The 17,018-nt window shown below is 53.5% G+C and overlaps 1 protein-coding gene across 4 annotated transcripts in view; it reads left to right on the top strand.

Annotated features, from left to right (window-relative positions):
* Arrb1 (arrestin beta 1) overlaps nucleotides 1–17,018 on the top strand; it is a 95,400-nt gene that overhangs the window by 71,526 nt on the left and 6,856 nt on the right. For 3 of the 4 annotated variants that reach the window (XM_046441992.2, XM_046441993.2, XM_046441990.1), the window contains exons 4-15: nucleotides 2,197–2,241; nucleotides 2,909–3,105; nucleotides 4,405–4,464; nucleotides 5,265–5,332; nucleotides 7,139–7,274; nucleotides 8,096–8,180; nucleotides 8,621–8,693; nucleotides 10,625–10,762; nucleotides 11,943–12,026; nucleotides 13,171–13,194; nucleotides 15,703–15,773; nucleotides 16,553–16,604. In XM_046441992.2, coding sequence (XP_046297948.1) covers nucleotides 2,197–2,241; nucleotides 2,909–3,105; nucleotides 4,405–4,464; nucleotides 5,265–5,332; nucleotides 7,139–7,274; nucleotides 8,096–8,180; nucleotides 8,621–8,693; nucleotides 10,625–10,762; nucleotides 11,943–12,026; nucleotides 13,171–13,194; nucleotides 15,703–15,773; nucleotides 16,553–16,604 — 1,033 coding nt within the window. The remainder of the gene's footprint in view (nucleotides 1–2,196; nucleotides 2,242–2,908; nucleotides 3,106–4,404; nucleotides 4,465–5,264; nucleotides 5,333–7,138; nucleotides 7,275–8,095; nucleotides 8,181–8,620; nucleotides 8,694–10,624; nucleotides 10,763–11,942; nucleotides 12,027–13,170; nucleotides 13,195–15,702; nucleotides 15,774–16,552; nucleotides 16,605–17,018) is intronic. The other variant, XM_046441991.1, reaches the window with a different exon arrangement.

Raw genomic sequence — 17,018 nt, 5'->3', positions numbered from 1 at the left:
GGTCCGGCAGCTTCTGGGAGGCCAGCTCCATCCAGACCTCACCCTTTATGCCCTGGGGCAGGATGATTCCACTCTTCCTCCCAGGCCAGGTCTGGGGACTGTGTTTGGTGTCTTCCAAGGCTCAGTGCTTCCCCCTGCCAATTGCATCTTCTCCCTGAACTGGCCCCTGAGAGGCTGTGATCGACTTTGGGCCATTATTTCTAGAGGACTCTGTGAGCCCAGAGCTGAGCAGCCTTGTTGAGGACAGCATCAGAGGCTGGAGGAGGGCAAGGGCAGGAGGGGACCAGCTCCCCAGAACATGCAGTCACCTGAGAGCAGTCCAGCAGGTGTTTACAGAGCACCCTCTTTGTGCTGTGGGGACCCAGAGGGCTCTGGGGTGCTGTCCAGGGTTGACTGCATGACACACAGTAAGAAATGCTTTGCCCCATCATGACATTTTCCTCTGGCTTGATCAGATAATATCCTCCCTATGTTCCCCATCAAACCTGGGTGCTGGTTCAAACCTGGCCTGGATCAGGGGACATTTGTCTTTTCTCGCGGGCATGGGCACTAGGGATTGAACCCAGGAGCACTTTACCTGGGTTACATCCCCAGTGCTCTTTAGTTTTGATTTTCAGACAAGATCTCCATAAGTTGCTGAGGGTCTTGCTAAGTTGCTGAGGCTGGCCTTGAACTTGCAATCCTCTTGCTTCAGCCTCCCAAGTTGCTGGGATTGTAGGCCTATGCCACCTTGCCTGGCCCAATGGGATATTTATCATCTTCCCCTGCCTCCAGTATCTGCTCCCAGGCCTCAGAGCCATGCCGTTCCTCTGCCTGCCTTGGCCTAGCCCTTAGTCATCCAGTAGACAATCCTTGCTTGTCCTTTGAGACCTGGCTCCAGCCTCTCTCCCTAGGGAGCCTTTCATGACACCCCTGGTGGGGTGAGCTGCCCTCACTGGGGCTCCCTATGTACTGATTATCCACTGAGCCCTGGTGTCCAGTGCAGGACATAACACAAAGGACACATCACCACGAACAGAAGGAAGATGCCTGGATAGGCTGGGGGATGAGTTGGGCATGCACTGACCAGCTGCCCCAGGACCTGCCCAGGATGGGCTGGACTATGGCCTTCCAGACACTCACTTCCGTTAAGTCATCTGAGATTCCCCAAAGGGTTGGCTGTGGGGGTGACATGGGCTTGGGTGGGTAGTGTCTCAGGTGTGGGTGGAGAAGGTTTAGGGAGAGATGGGCTGGGGATGCCAGGTAAGGAGATGACCCCGAGCCAATGCTCCTGGCCTCCTGGAGTGCTGGGCCAAGAAAATGTCTTCTGTGTCCAGCTGGGCACTCTAAGAAACAGGCTGGAGAGGGACACCAGGACACATTCCATACCCTCTGTCATGCTCATGTGTGCTGGGCTCTGTCTAAGCACTGTCCACACATGACACATTTCACACTGTGCACATTGACACAGACCATCCACCTGTCCTCATGTGGATCACAGTCCCAGATCCACAGATCCCAAATCTAGAATGCTCCAAAAACATAACTCTGTTCCTAACTAACTTTGATATCGAGTTCATCTATCAGCAAACTGAGGCTGAACTGATGTGAGGCCTTCGTTAGCCTTATTTGTCACTCCACGATGGGGACATGTTCTGAGAAGTGCATCACTAAGTGATTTTGTCATTGTGGAATATTATCGTGTGCATACACACAAACTAAGACAACCACTATGTCACTAGGTGGTAATATCTCATGGGACCACCTTCAAAGTGGGGTCCTCTGAAACATTACATGGCATGTGACTTTATCTGTGTTTCCCTGCAGAGGTATTCCTGGCTTCACAGCAGGTGTCCATCCCACAGGGGGAAGTACCTAAAATTCAGAACATGTATCATATTGCCTCACTACAATTCAGAACTTCTGAATTCCAAAGTGTACCTGGCCTACAGGTTTCAGACCTACAATATTCTTAGTAACAGATGAAGAAACACAAATGAAGTAGCCTGCCCAAAGTCAATGGCTGGGCTCTTGGGCATTCTGGGGTGGGCAGGGGGTGGGCATAGTCGCGACCAGGCTGGGTGGTAGAGTGCCACCCCTGGGTGCTGCTGGCCTTCCAATTTCCTATGCTTTTGGAAGCAGAGATGGCTGGTATGGGTGGGCGTTGGGGAGGGGAGGCCAAGTTGGGAGGGTCTGCTCACCCTCTGTCTCCCCCAGATGGTGTGGTCCTGGTGGATCCTGAGTATCTCAAGGAGAGGAGAGGTAGGTTGTGGCCCACCCCCCACCTTCCAGGGCTTCTTCCCGCCAACCTCAGCCAGGGTCTTGCTGACTGCCAGGCAGGATATTGGCTAATCTAACTGCCCCTCCCTGCCCATCTCACTGGTCCCGTTCTGCAAGCACCCACATAGGTGCTCTTGCCTCCTCCAGCTGGGGCAGCCCTGCCCATGCCAGGCTAGGAGACCTTATCAGTGCCAGAGTACTTTTCTTATCACTGTGTCATGACAGTGACAAGGCTGGGGTGCTGAGAGGGCAGGAATTAGGGTCTTCTTTCACAGAGGAGAAAGCGGAAGAGATTGTGCCCAGCCAGCAGGGAGGCAGGGCAGGGGCTGGGCTGGGCTGAGACCTTGTGTCCTGGACACTGCCCTGTACTTGCTTCTTCTCGTCCTCTGCCAGCCCCTGACCCCATCAAACAGTCCATGACCTGTGACCCTCACACATGTCCAACTGGAGTGGGACAGGGAGGATGGAGCTGGCTGAGCAGGCAGCCCCACTTCCTCCAAGGTCTTGAGTAACAGCCCTTCCAAGGGACAGAGCACACCCTCTCCACGGGAGCTTGGACAAACCTGTGGCCTCCAGTCAGCACTCTCGGGGGTGGGTGGGTGGGTGCAGCCCTCCCAGGCCTGTCCTTAGTGCTTCTTGCTCCCCACAGTCTATGTGACACTGACCTGCGCCTTCCGCTATGGCCGGGAGGATCTGGATGTCCTGGGCCTGACCTTTCGCAAAGACCTGTTTGTGGCCAACGTGCAGTCCTTCCCGCCGGCCCCCGAGGACAAGAAGCCCCTGACGCGGCTGCAGGAGCGCCTTATCAAGAAGCTGGGCGAGCACGCCTACCCCTTCACCTTTGAGGTCAGGGACTGCCAGCCCCGCCCGGGCCCGGGTCCAGAGGGGCCGCCTCCAGGAAGCGCTCAGGGTGGGCACATGGGGGCAGCGGGGGCAGCCGCTCTGTGTCACCCAGTTCCCCAGTGTACGCTGGGACCTGGGGCACTGTCACTTACACTACCTGGTAAGTGTCTCTTCTCTGGCCACGGCTGGGGGCGTCACCCTTACCTCTGGGCTATTCCTCAGACCTTCCCAAGCCTGGGTCACTGGTGGGAGAAAGGGGGGCCCAGGGGTGGCTGAAGAGAAAGAGCCCTGAGTTGTGACAAGGTGTTCCCCCTCAGGTTGGTTGCCATTGTGCCCAGTGTCGACCCAGCTCACGGGGGTGGGGTGGGGGTGTAGGGGCTGTACCTCCCTGTCCTGCCACCTTTCAGTTCTGAGATTCCAAGGTTCGCGTTACACAATTTCTGTTTCCTAGACTCTCTGATTCTGTGCATCTTCCCCGTCCTGTGAGCGGTCGAGAATGGAGGGGAGGCACAGAAGCATCTTTTCATGTAGATGTATTAGTTTCCTTTGGTTGCTGTCATAAGTGACCACACATTGGTGACCTACCAGTTAAAATGACACACATTCATGACCTTACCCACCATTCTGTTTCCACGGGGCTAAAACCAAGGCGTGGGCAGGGCCATGTCCCTTCTGGAGGCTTTAGGGGAGCACCCATGCCCGCAGCTTCTCCAGCTTCACATTCCAGGGAGGCTGCGCACACTCCTGTGCTCTTGGTCCCCTTCCTCCACCCTCAGAGCCAGCAATGGTGCCTTGAGCCTTTCTCCGTCCTTCACTCTTGCACAGACTCTTCAGCTTCCTCTTCTGTCTCTCATGGGTACATTGGGCCCACCTGGACAATCCAGATGCCTGTCCCCATCTCAATGTTCATCTGCAAAGTCCTCTTGTTGTATAATGTAACATTGGTCACATGATATGGGGATTAGGGTGTGGACATCTTTCAGGAGCCACAGTAGACATCATGGAAACACCTTTCTCAACTATTGCTTCGAGGAGTGGGTTGGGCCAAACCCTTTAGATGAAGAATACTTAAGTCCTTGTCTTCACTGGAGGGGCCTCTGGCCCTGGATGGCACATGGTGTGGCGTGTTCTGATGGGGGAGACACAGCCTATTCCAGGGACCCCTAGTCTGGTGGGGGCAGGTGGCCTGTCCTTGGGCCTTGGTCAGATGAGTGTGTGGGAGTGTGGGAATGTCAGGGATGTGGAGACACGGGGAGGGACAGTGGTAGATGTGACAGATGGCTGATTCTGTCTTCTAAACAGATCCCTCCAAACCTCCCATGCTCTGTGACGTTGCAACCAGGGCCTGAAGACACGGGGAAGGTAGGTGCATCATCTACCTGGGTCCAGGACTCTCGTGTCCCCAGGTCCCTGGCTTTCTCCCTGGGAGGTGCTGGACATGTAGAACCACCCTCCCTGTTAGAGACTCCTATGGTCTAGACCCAGTTGATCCCTCCTGGGTCAACCAATCTCTTCAGACCAGGTTGCGGATATAGTTAGCCCCACTCCGACATCCCGTGATATGTCCCTGTCACTGATCCTATTATTGGCTGCAACTGGACCAAAATGTTCTGAGGATCTACACCTGGCCTCACAACCTTGTATGGTGGTGAAATCACCACTGTTCCTCACAGAGGAAACGGAGGCTCAGAGAGAAGCCACACCTGCAGTGCCCCAGGCCCCAGACCTTCAAAGCAATTTCTTTATCTGCCAGGCAGAGATAACAGAGGGCTGGGGGAGACACCGGAGCAGGGTCTGCATATAGTAGGTGTCCCCGGGCAGGGCTGCCTATTGTCATTTCTGGGCAGCTGCTATGATGAGGACAGCCAAGGGGCTGAGGCTGGAGTCCAGGGAGAAGGACCTAGACACACTGGTTTGGACTCCTGGTGATGGTGGAGTCAGGAATAGCTCAGTGGGAATGTTGGTGGAGTAGGCAGCTGCAGAAGGGGGCAGTGCCGTCCGGGGGCTAAGTACAAGGCTTTGGCGTCATACCCAGGAGCTGTGGGCTGCAGGAGCTTAGCGTTCCTTCCAGTGTCCTGGTTTGTAAAATGAGTGCAGGCTGGCTGTGCCCTGGAGACCCTGCCTCTTCCAAGGCCCCGGGGTCAGCTCCGCCTCCTCCACAGGCCTGTGGTGTGGACTATGAAGTCAAAGCATTCTGTGCTGAGAACCTGGAGGAGAAGATCCATAAGAGGTGCGTGAGGCGCTGGCTGTGGAGAGGGAGGGGACAGAAGGGAGGGGCAAGTCTGAAGAGAGCTAAGTCACAGTACCCAGAAATTTGCATGGAAGGCTGCACACTCCAGCCTCAGAGCTCTGGGAGGGCACTCTGGAAGGCAGGCAGGTCATGGAAGGCTTCCAGGGGGAGGTGACCTCAATTGCTCTGCCTCAAGACTCTGCTTCTCCTTTGCACCACTGTACCAGTTCCCTCCCTCATCTTCCTTCCTCTAGTCTCATCCTCTCCAGACTGCTGGTCTTTTTATTTTTGGAAAAAAAAAAAATCCTAAATTCAGATGGTGTTCAACGCTGAGCATGATGTCTGCAGGCTATCATTTCCCAGTTTTCTTCCTGGGAGGGGATCAGCAGGAGGTGGAGTGTGTCAGTAGGGGCCTCTAAGCAAGAGAAAGAAGTGGGGAGAGCCAACCCATGTCTCAGAGAAGGGAATGCGCTCTCCTGAGGGAACCCATGTTGGCAGCCAAAACAAAGCTGGCCCTGACTTCATGGCTGCCCTTCTTGGGGTCAAGTCCTGTCCTGCTTCCTGGCCTGACGGACCTTAGCCAGTAACTCTGATGCCACCACATCCAAAGCCTGTTCCTACACGAGGCTGGCACCAGCTAGGCAGCCTTTCTAGGGAGTGGTTCAAGTTTGCCACCTGGTGGCCACAGGGTGTACTACAGGTGTTTCCATCAGCAGCCCTGGCAGCTCATAGGCATGAGACTGGAACCTTCTCCCCCACTTCATTGTCCCCCTTTTTCCTCCTAAGACCTGAGACTAGTAGTAGGGAAGGAAGGGTACTGTGGGTGTGGGAAGGAACTTGAGCAGAACAAGGGAAAGGAGGCAACACTGAGAGCCACCACCCTGATCCCACCACCAATGGGACCTTTAAGTCCACAGGAAATGAAGAAGCACACACAGAAGACTTACTAGTGATAATGAGATAGTAGCTATCGTTTCTCAAGGGCTGACTAGGTGCCAGACATGCTCTGCGAGTGCTGGACAGCTGTGGACTGGCTGAGGGGTGGGTCCTGCTATTGTCAACATTTTACAGTTGAGGCGGCTCAGGCTCAGTGCAGTGACTCAAGGCCACAGAGTTAGGGAGAGGAGGGATAGGAGTGTGACCCCGGCTCTCTGGTTCCCCGGGGTGGAGGTGGCTTGTGGCTTGTCTGAGCAATGCCAGCACTCCCTGCATGCTACAGAGATGGCCTCACTGAGTCCCCATCCCTTCCTCAGCTCTATGTGTCCTCACTTCCTCTCGGAGCTCTGTCACCTTCACTGAGCCCCTCCTTCTGTGGGCCTCCGCCCCCTCACTGAGGGTCTCCTTTCATTGTCCTGCAACCCTCTGGCTGAACCCCACACCTCCCAAGCCCCTGTTTCTTCCTGGGATCCATCCTCTGAGCATGTTTTACTGAAAGGGTCTTCATTCCATGGCAGGCACTGTCGAAGATGCTAAAAACATAGCAGTAAACAATTTAGACAAGTCTCTGTCCATAAGGAGCTTACACTATTAGGTGACATGAGGAGGCAGGAGGTGAAAGCAGTTCCTTTCTTACCATCCTCTTGGGTACCAAGACACAGACCCAAATGAGGTGCTGCCATGGGGTGGCTCAGGGACAGAATGGGGAAGGATGGAGTGGGCCAAGTGGTGACAGTCTAAGTCAGCCTCTCTAGTTAGCTGGCAGTGGGCTCCCTGGCAGCCTCTTAAGTAGGAGAGGGATGTAGAGGTTGCAAAGAAAGGGGATGAGGCAGGTGACCCTGGCATCTTTCACTCCACCCTTTCCACCAGGAATTCTGTGCGTCTGGTCATCCGGAAGGTTCAGTATGCCCCAGAGAGGCCTGGCCCCCAGCCCACAGCTGAGACCACCAGGCAGTTCCTCATGTCGGACAAGCCCCTGCACCTAGAAGCCTCCCTGGACAAGGAGGTATGAAGCTTGGGCTTGGCAGGGGTGGGGCTGCTCCACAAGGGCCCTTATACCCCACCGACTCCCTGCAAGCCAGTGGTAAAGGTAAAGAGGGATACAGAGGGGCCCGTAGACTCCCTGCCATAATCTTGCTTAGCCCTAAGCTATGAGACAGCACCTGACAAAGGCGGGGGACTCTAATCCAGCTGACTGATACCTGCTCTGAGTGCAGGGGGCTTCTCCTCGAGGCATGGACACCCCCTTTCCCTGCAGGCAGCTGCAGGCAGGTACCTGGGACAAGATGTGGGTTGAAACCCTACAGTGAGAATTCAGAGCTGGTTCCCTTAGGGAACTGGGCAGCCCTTCTTCTCCTTCCCAGCTCCTTCCAGAGCCTCCTGTGTCCAAACTGTTGATCTGGCAAGAACTTGAGACATTCCCTCGTTCAACCCCTGTTGTATACAGAAGTCTGGGCTTCAGCCTTCCTTGCTACTCAGGGTAGATGATATGGAAGAGACTTTCAGAGGCTTAGACAACCTGTCCAATATCACATGGCTGTTATTATAGTCATCCTTACTGGTGGCCAGGACAGGACTGGTGCTGGGAATATACCTTCGAATTCAAATACCTCTCAATGGTCCCACAAGGGAACTGAAAGCTAATATACTTGGTGGCTTCAATGCTATATTTGCATTAATGGGAAGTGGCTGAAGCCCTTGGGGCAGTTGTCAGAATAGCTTAGATTTGAGGAGCTTGGGAGGGCTGTTTCGGGAGGGCTTTTTCCCCTTTCCCTTTACCTAGAACGTGGGTGTCTTCCCAACCAAGGCTCTCCTTTCTTCTCCCAGATCTATTACCATGGAGAACCCATCAGCGTCAACGTCCACGTCACCAACAACACCAACAAGACAGTGAAGAAAATCAAGATCTCGGGTACCCTGGGGAGAGGGTCAGCTTGGGGTGGGCAAGGGGGGACCCTTTCAAGGGTTGGGGGGGATCACTAGAGGCTCTCCTCTTGTCATGATCCTTGAGATAACTACTGCCAAAGACTTCTGAAGCCTAGGGCCTGCCCTGAGCCAAGAGACCCTTGGAGGCTGGTGCCTCAGGCTGCTCATGGCCAGTTCAGGCCATCCCTTATCTCAGGTTTCCTGGGCCCTGGACATGGCTGTCCCTACAGGGATGACCTTTGGCTATGGAATGAAATGGGTATTTCAGAGGCTACATTTTGGGGGGAAGATGGCGGTGGTGTCCTACAAATTCTCCCAGGTAGACTCTGGCTGTTACCCGGAACTGAGCATCCCACCTCGGGCAGCCGGGAATACCCCCTGGGAGCGGCACCTCTGGTTCACGCGCCCTTCCACCTCCTTCCCTAGTGCGCCAGTATGCGGACATCTGCCTTTTCAACACAGCACAGTACAAGTGCCCCGTGGCCATGGAGGAGGCTGAGTAAGTGAGCGCACGCTGGGCCTCGGGAGTGTGGGGTTGGGTGGCAGTCCAGTCACAGGCCCAGCTGGCTCTTCTCCACCTGGCGGAGGGCTGGGCCTCAGCCTTCCTTGCCACTCAGAAGAGATGATGTGGAAGAGACTTTCAGAAACCGTCCACCTGATTTAGTTAACAGTGGTAGAGCACTTGCCTAGCATGTGTGAGGCGCTGGGTTCAATATTTAGCACCACATAATAAATAAATAAAATAAAGGTATTGTGTCCATCTATAACAAAAAAATAAAAAGAAAAGAAAATGCACACTGCAGTCAAAGAAAAGACTCCATAAACCTTGAACAACAAAACAAGAGCTAAGGAGTGAAAGGAAATTGGGTTGTCGAGTGAGAATAATATGACACTGTACCAGAAACCTGGGTGGAAAGGAGAAACTTTTCTCTGAGCTTCCTGGGAGTTGGGGCAAAGGCCCTGGGTGTACAACTTTTAGTAATCCCCCTCACTGGGTAAAAGGGGTGTATGTGGGAGGATATAGAATAATTGTCCAGAAAACAAAAAATGTCCAGGTTTGAGGAGAGCTGCTATGGGTGAGCGTGGAACTTTGTCCCAAGTTTATTGGCAGATAAGATGCGAGGAGAGATCTCAAGTTTATTGGCAGATAAGGAGAGAGGCATCTTATCTAGAGGAAGTGAATACTCCCAAAAGAAGACACATCTTTTTTTCTTTTTTTTCTTTTGCTCCTGGTCTTTGGGAGTGGGGTGGCAATTGCATTGTATGTAGTTTTACATATATGGGGATATTTATTCATATATAATTACAGTCAATATTTTTTGCAACTTAAAGACATTTTAAAAGTTGGTGTGGCTTGTATGATTGCACACACCTGTAATCTCGGCAACTCTGGAGACTGAGGCAAGAGGATGGAGAGTTCAAAGCCAGCCTCAGCAACTTAGCAAGGCCCTAAGCAACTCAGTGAGACCCAGTCTCTAAATAAAATATTAAAAAGGGCTGGGGATGTGGCTCAGTGGTCAAGTGCCCCTGAGTTCAATCCCTGGTACAAAAGAAAAAAGTTATATGTGATCTCGGAGATAGTTTTTAATGTGACTGTGCTATGAGTAGATCAAACATTCCCTCTTGTTGGTTATTTCCTCTACCCACTATTGATAGAAAAAAATAAAAAACAAAGCCGTGAGGCCTAGAGTCCTGGTGAAGGGTGCAGTGAGGTGACCCAGAGCCAGAGCACCCTGTATCCCCAGAGGGACACCCTCAGCTCTGCCAATGTGCACAGGAGCACAGGGCAGCCAGCAGGGACAGCAGGACGCTGCTCCTGTGGATGGCCTGCCTGGTCTCTTTACTTCCTGCGGAGGCCTGTGAGGTGGGGGCTGCTACTGTCCTAGTATGACGATGGGGAGATGGGCTCAGAGAGCAGTGACCTGCTCAGCTCACAGAACTTACAAGAGGCTGGCTCCAGGGCTGGCCCCTGTCATCTGCTGCACCCCTGCTGTTTTCTTGAAAGGGGGAGGGGATGGAGCAAGCATTAGAAAAAATGGAACAACCCAAATACCCTGCACCATGGCTAGATGTGCCATAAAGCAAGCGAAGTTTTCATTGCGTAGCCTGAGTGTCAGGTTCACGGTGTCCTGTGGCTTCATTTATGGTTGCAGGTAGCTGTTATTTTAAAGGTAAATGTACTGCGTAGTGCTGTGCTGTTTCTCCACCCCAGGGTCCCTGCTGGGTATGGTGTAGATGTGCCTCTTTTCGGTGGCTGTGGTCTCTCTGCCAGAGCCAGGCCTAGCCCAAGTGTTCTCCGCAGTTGGGGAATGGAGGGTTGGCAGAGGGAACTCGGGGCCAGGCTGTGCTAGATGTCCTAACTGGGTTAGGGCACAGGGCTGGGATTGTCTGTGGGTAGGGCCACCTCCACACCTACTTCCCTTCTTTCAGTGACACTGTGGCACCCAGTTCGACGTTCTGCAAAGTTTACACGCTGACTCCTTTCCTGGCCAATAACCGAGAGAAGCGAGGCCTCGCCCTGGATGGGAAACTCAAGCACGAAGACACGAACCTGGCCTCCAGCACCCTGTGAGGACCTGCCCTCCTGGTCTGAGGCTCCCGCTGCTGTCCTTAGTCCCAACGGTCAAGGAAAAGGCTCAGGCTGCCCTCTTCCCTCAGCCTTGTCTATGGCCTGTCCACCAAATCTTGAGTGGTCAGGGAGGCTGTCCCCCTACGCCCATCCTCCTGGGGGGACCCAGAGGACAACACAGGCCACTAGACCTGGCTCATTCAGTCTGTGCCAGCCCTGGTAGTTGGTCTGGAGGAGCAGCTGGAAAGGCTTCCTGCCAGAGGCAGCAGATCCTGACCTGGTGTCCTCAGTCAGAAGGGTGTAGCCTGAGGCCAGCAAGGCCAGAGGGAAGGAGGAACTCGTAGGAGGTCCCAGCAGAAGGGGGACTGGAGAGTTCGGGACAGTGAGCTGGGTGGACCAGACATGGTGCATCCCTTCAAGTCAGGGACCCCTGGGCCATCTGTCACTACTGCCCGTGGGCATCACTGAATCCTTCAAGTCACCCTGCTGTAGCAGAGCCTCGGGGTGTGGGGTGCCTGTTGTACCCTCCCTGCTGAGCCCCACGCTCTGACTGGGCTCCAACCTGCCTCTGCAGCCCCTGTATCCCCGCTGCCAACCCAGGCTGCCCTTGGACCAGCCTCTCTTCCTCACGCCCTGCAGAGGCTGCCCACTGACCTCCAAGATTCCCACCGGCTCCTCTACCCTGGCTCTAACCCTACCTGTCCTCAAGACTTTGTCAGGGCACCAGCCACCTCCTGGAGATGTCCTTTCCTGACCCTTGCCCGCAACTGCCCCCAGCCTCTCCAAATTCCCAGTTCAGTCCTTTCTGCTCACAAGTTACTGAGCACTAAACCATGGCTGGGAGAAGCTGGACTCATTAGTGAGGAGTTAGAGCCCCACGCCTCACAGCCCTGCCAGACACTGGCCACGAAGGGGTGGGGAGCTTACCAAGCACACAGTGAGGGCTCTCACCTCCAAATCTGGAACTCAGGGCTTCAAGTTCCAGCTTCCTAAGGGTAGAGGTCACCTTTTCTCACCTCGGCTGGGACCAGGGTGGGCCACTCACTGGACTCCATTGGACATGGTAGCTGAGTGGCCAGGAGAGGGATGGACAGTGCTGTCCTCCACCGCATCCTGCCACCTGCAGTGCCTCACCCATCAGAGAACCCTGTGGATCAGCTTCCCTGTGTCACCTTGTAGGTTGAGGGAAGGCGCCAACCGTGAGATCCTGGGGATCATTGTTTCCTACAAAGTGAAGGTGAAGCTGGTGGTGTCTCGAGGCGGGTGAGTGTTCTAGCCCAGCCCAAGAGCCCAAATGTGGAGGGGCCCGCAGCCCCCCACCCCATTCCTCCTGTTGGACCTTTCAGCTCTATGTCTTGTGGAGGAGGAATGGGGCGGGAGGACTTCCTGTTCTTCTCTTCCTCCTTTCTGTTCCTCTTCTCCTCAGCCCCCTTTCCCTCTCCTGCAGTGGCTCTGGGCCGTCCTTCCCCATCCCGGCTTTTTTCCACTCTCTTTGTCCTCTTCATGGCAGGTCAGGACCTTGCACTGAGAACTGTGCCTGGTCCAGGAGGGAGAGCAGGTCCTAGAGGGCACCACGATGCTCACACACCTCCAGACATAGCACCCACGCCACTCTTGCCCAGGCTGATCTGCTGGGGAAACGGCCAAAGCGGGGGGCTCAGAACCCCTGAGCTGGATTGGGGATTTGTAGCTCAGCTGACTCCCATTTTATAGATGGGGAAACAGAAATCCAAATGGTTCCTGAACTCTTCTCCTTGAGCCCTGGGTTACGTACGGGCTGGGTGCTGGGGTCCCAGTAGTGGACTGGATATATTTCCTGTCCTACAGTATATAGTTTGGTGGGAGCTTAGAAAAAGCTCCCATTGCCCCATATATTGGGGTACATATTATAAACCAAGTATTAAGGCTTCTAATTTGTTAAAGGAATCCCCCCCACCCCCTTAATTTAGGTCATAAATGTCTATGGAAAGATTGAAAAAATGAAATAACATTAGACATTAAGTCTCTTTATTATTAAAATAACGACTCTTTGCAGGTGGCAGTGTGTAATACTGACTGTATATTATAGGACCTCTCTAAATCCCAAATCCCATGTCATGTGACCTTGTAGGACCCACAGTTTTCCACATGCTTCCGGATCCCCCAAAGTCTTCCTTCTGCCATTAGCTATTCCTGACAGGGAGGAAGAGCTCCTTTACAGAGGAGGATCCGGGGGCCCACCTCGGCCCCTGGGCAGGTAGATGCCACATCAGTCTCCCTGAATGAGCAGTCAGGGCGTGCAGGGGTCGGGGGTGCGTCCCTCGGGTCCGTCTGCTCTGCGGGGCAGCAGAGGAGGTGAATAATGTGTTTTTTCTTCCTCTCTGCACTCTCTCCTGACCACTCCTCCTGCCTCCTCTGGCCCACCCAGCCTGTTGGGAGATCTTGCGTCCAGGTAAAGTCCCTCCTTCATCCTGCTTGAGCCACCTCCCTGGAGGGCCCAGAGACAATTGGCCTAACTGGTCAGGACCACAGGGCACTGGGTTGAAAGGAATCTAGTGGTCATTTCAGAACTTGGGACCAGGTGTGTGCTGGGCTAGACCCTTCTCTAGGGATGAGGGAGACATGGCCTTTCCTTAAAACCTTGCCATGCTCTTTCATCCCATTCCAGTGACAGGGACCTTTACAGACAGCAGTGATCTGGGGAGTGGCCACCAGCAGAGCTGACTGAATTCTAATCACCTGATTTATAGGCTGTTTAGGAGAAATGCAGGCCTCGTGGCTTAGAAACTTCTACACTAATGAGAACGAACTACTGGCTCCGTGTTGCTAAGGACAGGTCCTCAGAGATCCAATTTTGTAGACAAGATTCCCTTGTAATTTGGTTGGATGGATTTAACATTCCAAAAATGCCCCCAACATAGCCATTTGGCTTCCCATCACAAGGTGGCAGTGTCCCCCGTCCTAAGAAATCTTGGTCTAGTTTGAGAGATGACAATAATTCAATTTAGTTCTGTATAATTTGGCAAAGACTTTCTGAACCTAGACTTGTGCCCAGCTTTATGCTGTTCTCCAAAGTCCCAAAGAGGAGTCAGAAGTGTCCCTTTTCCTATCCCTTATGTCTTGGGGGAAAATTAAGGTCCAGATCCTTTCAGCCATATCCTATGTGGTCTCCATGAAGGCTGGCCAATTCAGTCTTCCATTCACTTCCATCTGATGGCTCACTCTTTCAAGTGAACACTTTGGAAGCAAAAAACAAAACAAGCCCCCCCCCCCGCCCCCTGCCACACACACACACACACACACACACACACACACACACACGCAAAGCAGAAAGGAAAGGAAAAAGCCAATGAAAAAGAAAGAGCCTTCAGGAGGCTGAGGCAGGAGGATGGTGAGTTCAAATCCAGCCTTAGCAAAAGTGAGATGCTGAGCAACTTTAAATAAGATACAGAATAGGGCTGGAGATGTGACTTGGTGGTCAAGTGCCCCTGAGTTTAATTCCCAGTACCCCCTGCCAAAAAGGAAAAAGAAAGAAAGAAAGAAAAAAGTCTTATAAGACCCTCACGTTGCCAGGCAGTTATACACGCCTGTATTCCCAGCAACTCCAGAGGCTGAGGTGGGAGGATTGCAAGTTCCAGGCCAGCCCCAGCAACAGTGAGACCTGGTCTTGAAATAAAAAATAAAAAGGGCTGGAGATGTAGCTCAGTGGTGGAGTGCCCTGGGTTCAACTCCTAGTACCCAAAAAAGAAAACCCAAAGCAAAAGGCCCCTGTGTTCCCATGGAGGGGAAGTACTGGTTCTGACAGGCTCACGCTTCACAGTTTAACCAGATCTTTTACCTACAATGTCTGCTGGAAATTCCAGTGCTTCTAGAAGGTAGGCGTTGTTCTCCCATGTTTCCAAATGAGCTCAGTGGGACTCAAGGCTGTAAAGTGTTCCACCATTGAGAGGGAGGCTGGCAGAGCCTTTCTGATCGCATAACTTGTGCCCTGACCACTCCATTCTCTGTCCCTTCACCCTTCCCAGCTGCCTTGAGCAACAAAACCAATAAATGTGGCTATGCCTGGAGGCACTCAGGGTTTGAGGGGTGTCCTAGGGTGATGGCACCCAAGCTGAAAGATGCCTTCAGGGCCGCTTCTGTCAGTCTCAATTCTGCTGTTGTCACAGTAGTTAAGGGAGTGAATTATGGAGCCATCACTTACTATTAATAGTTGTATGTAAGAGACTTTAATCTCCTTGTGCCTCAGTTTCCCAATCCATACATTGGGGGTAAATAATAGGGTTGTTATAAGGATTAAATGAGTTCCTCTAAGGAAGGGGCCTAGAACAGTCCTTGGCACAGTCACGCCATGCAAATGTCTGCTTTTTTATTCTGTCAGGAGCAAGGGAGAGAGGCCTTGTCAGAGGCACTGGCCGGTGGTCAGTTCTTCCCCATAGCCCCTCCCCTCCATCTTTCACAAGGCTTCCAGACTCTGTGCATGGTGTAGATAGCCCTAGCCCTGGGCCTTCATTGTGCTACATCCAGATTTCACATTGCCAGGAGCTTCTTGAGGCATGGAGAGATGAAGCAAGGGCAGGTGGGGTCCCATCCAGGAGTTGGGAAGGGCAGTGTCAGGGAAGGTTGGGGTGACTATGGTGATTTGAGGTGGGCAAGGTCCCAGAGCACTGCTAGAGCCACCCCGTGACCACAGTGCACACTGCCCTGGGTACTTCTTTCCCACCTCATATCTGCTGCCGGCCCATGGAATCCAGGGATTCTTCTCAGGACAAGGGAAGTTTCTATTTCCTTCTGGAAGCAGGAGAGCAGGTCTCCTAGTTCAACTCCTAGAGAGACAGATGCTCACCGAAGTGTGGTGGATCTCCCTCTAACACAGCTCTCCCAGTTCTCAGACGGACAGGGCACTGGGGCTCACAGCCTGAGGCTTGGCCCAGGGCTCACTGTGTTTGGGTCTGTGTTTCAGTGATGTGGCTGTGGAACTGCCCTTCACCTTAATGCACCCCAAGCCCAAAGAGGAAACCCCACATCGGGAAGGTAAGCAGGCCCTGTGGGTCATTGGGGTGGGGGGATTCCAGAGAGCTAGTTTCCTCCTCCACCATGTTACCCCCTCATCCTAGGTCCCTCTGAGCTAGCCTTCAGCCTAGTGTTACCCCTTCCCAAGCTCCTCAGGTCTTTTGTGGGGCCCACCACTCATATTTGCTTCTGATCTGCTAGGAGTCAGTGAGCCCTGGCTCCTGCCCTCAGTGGGAGAGAAAGAGAGGAAGCTCATTGCCAGGCATCCAGGGAGGGGCTGGAAGTGGGGGAAGGAGCCACACAGATGAGATGACCTGTTGATATAGCATTTCCCTTTTAAAAAATTTTTTCCCCAATTGATAACGGAGTGTTTACACTTCTTTGGCTCTAAGGCTGTTTCCCTTGAGGCAGACTACGTGTTGCGTATGCAAAGGCAAACAGTGGTCCCACAATTAAACTGAAATGTGAAATGTCATTGATTTTTTACACTCCTAATTCAGAGAGGTTAAAATGTGAAAAATAAACAAAAGCAACAAAACCCCGACCCTCTTAGAGAAACTCACGCAAGCTGGAAATGAATCTGTCATGTTGGAGACCTGTCCCGGGAGCACAGGGTCAGAAGTACAAATCTCTGGGTCTGCAGTGGGCATCCAGGACCCTCCCTGTACCCTCCTGCCTTTAAGATGATTTGGGGTGTTTCAAGACCTGGGATGAGCTCCGTTTTGCCGCCCCCCCCATCTTAGCCAGCCTGTCCCCAACTCCACACTAACCCCTGGGCACCTTGCCCTCATTGTGTTCAGTTCCAGAGAACGAGGCGCCAGTAGACACAAATCTCATAGAACTTGACACGAAGTAAGCCAAACCCTGCCTGTGGATGTTTGGGGGGCGGGCCCCGGGGGCGGGGCGGAGGGTCATTTGCATATATGCTTATTAACCCCTGAGGAGCAGCTGGTCTAACCCCGTCTGCTGAGAGCCGCCTCTGCTCGCCTCTTCAGCAACCCGCTTGCCTGCATGTGACTTGAAGGACCCTCCGTGCCTGTTCCTCTTCCTCCTGCCTTGGTGGGGTCTGTCTTCCTCCCTCGTCCTTGCACGTCCGTCCGTCCGTCCGTCAGTCCGTCCGTCCATCCACAGCGCCTGCTGGCCTCACAGGGCTGGTCAGGGCCCTGGGCTTGGCTCTCCTCCCGGCCTTCGCCAACCCATGGAGGCAGGCTGCGGGGTGGGGAAGGGTCTGGGTCCCGTTGCATCTGACTCCTGAGGACCCACCAG

The sequence above is a fragment of the Marmota monax genome, unplaced genomic scaffold, assembly GCF_021218885.2.
Source record: "Marmota monax isolate L192 unplaced genomic scaffold, Marmota_monax_Labrador192_F-V1.1 WCK01_AAM20220418_F8-fsc00068, whole genome shotgun sequence".
Classification (NCBI taxonomy): Eukaryota; Metazoa; Chordata; class Mammalia; order Rodentia; family Sciuridae; genus Marmota; species Marmota monax.
Note: the sequence above shows the minus strand (reverse complement) of the source record. Positions and strands in the feature narration are given on the sequence as shown.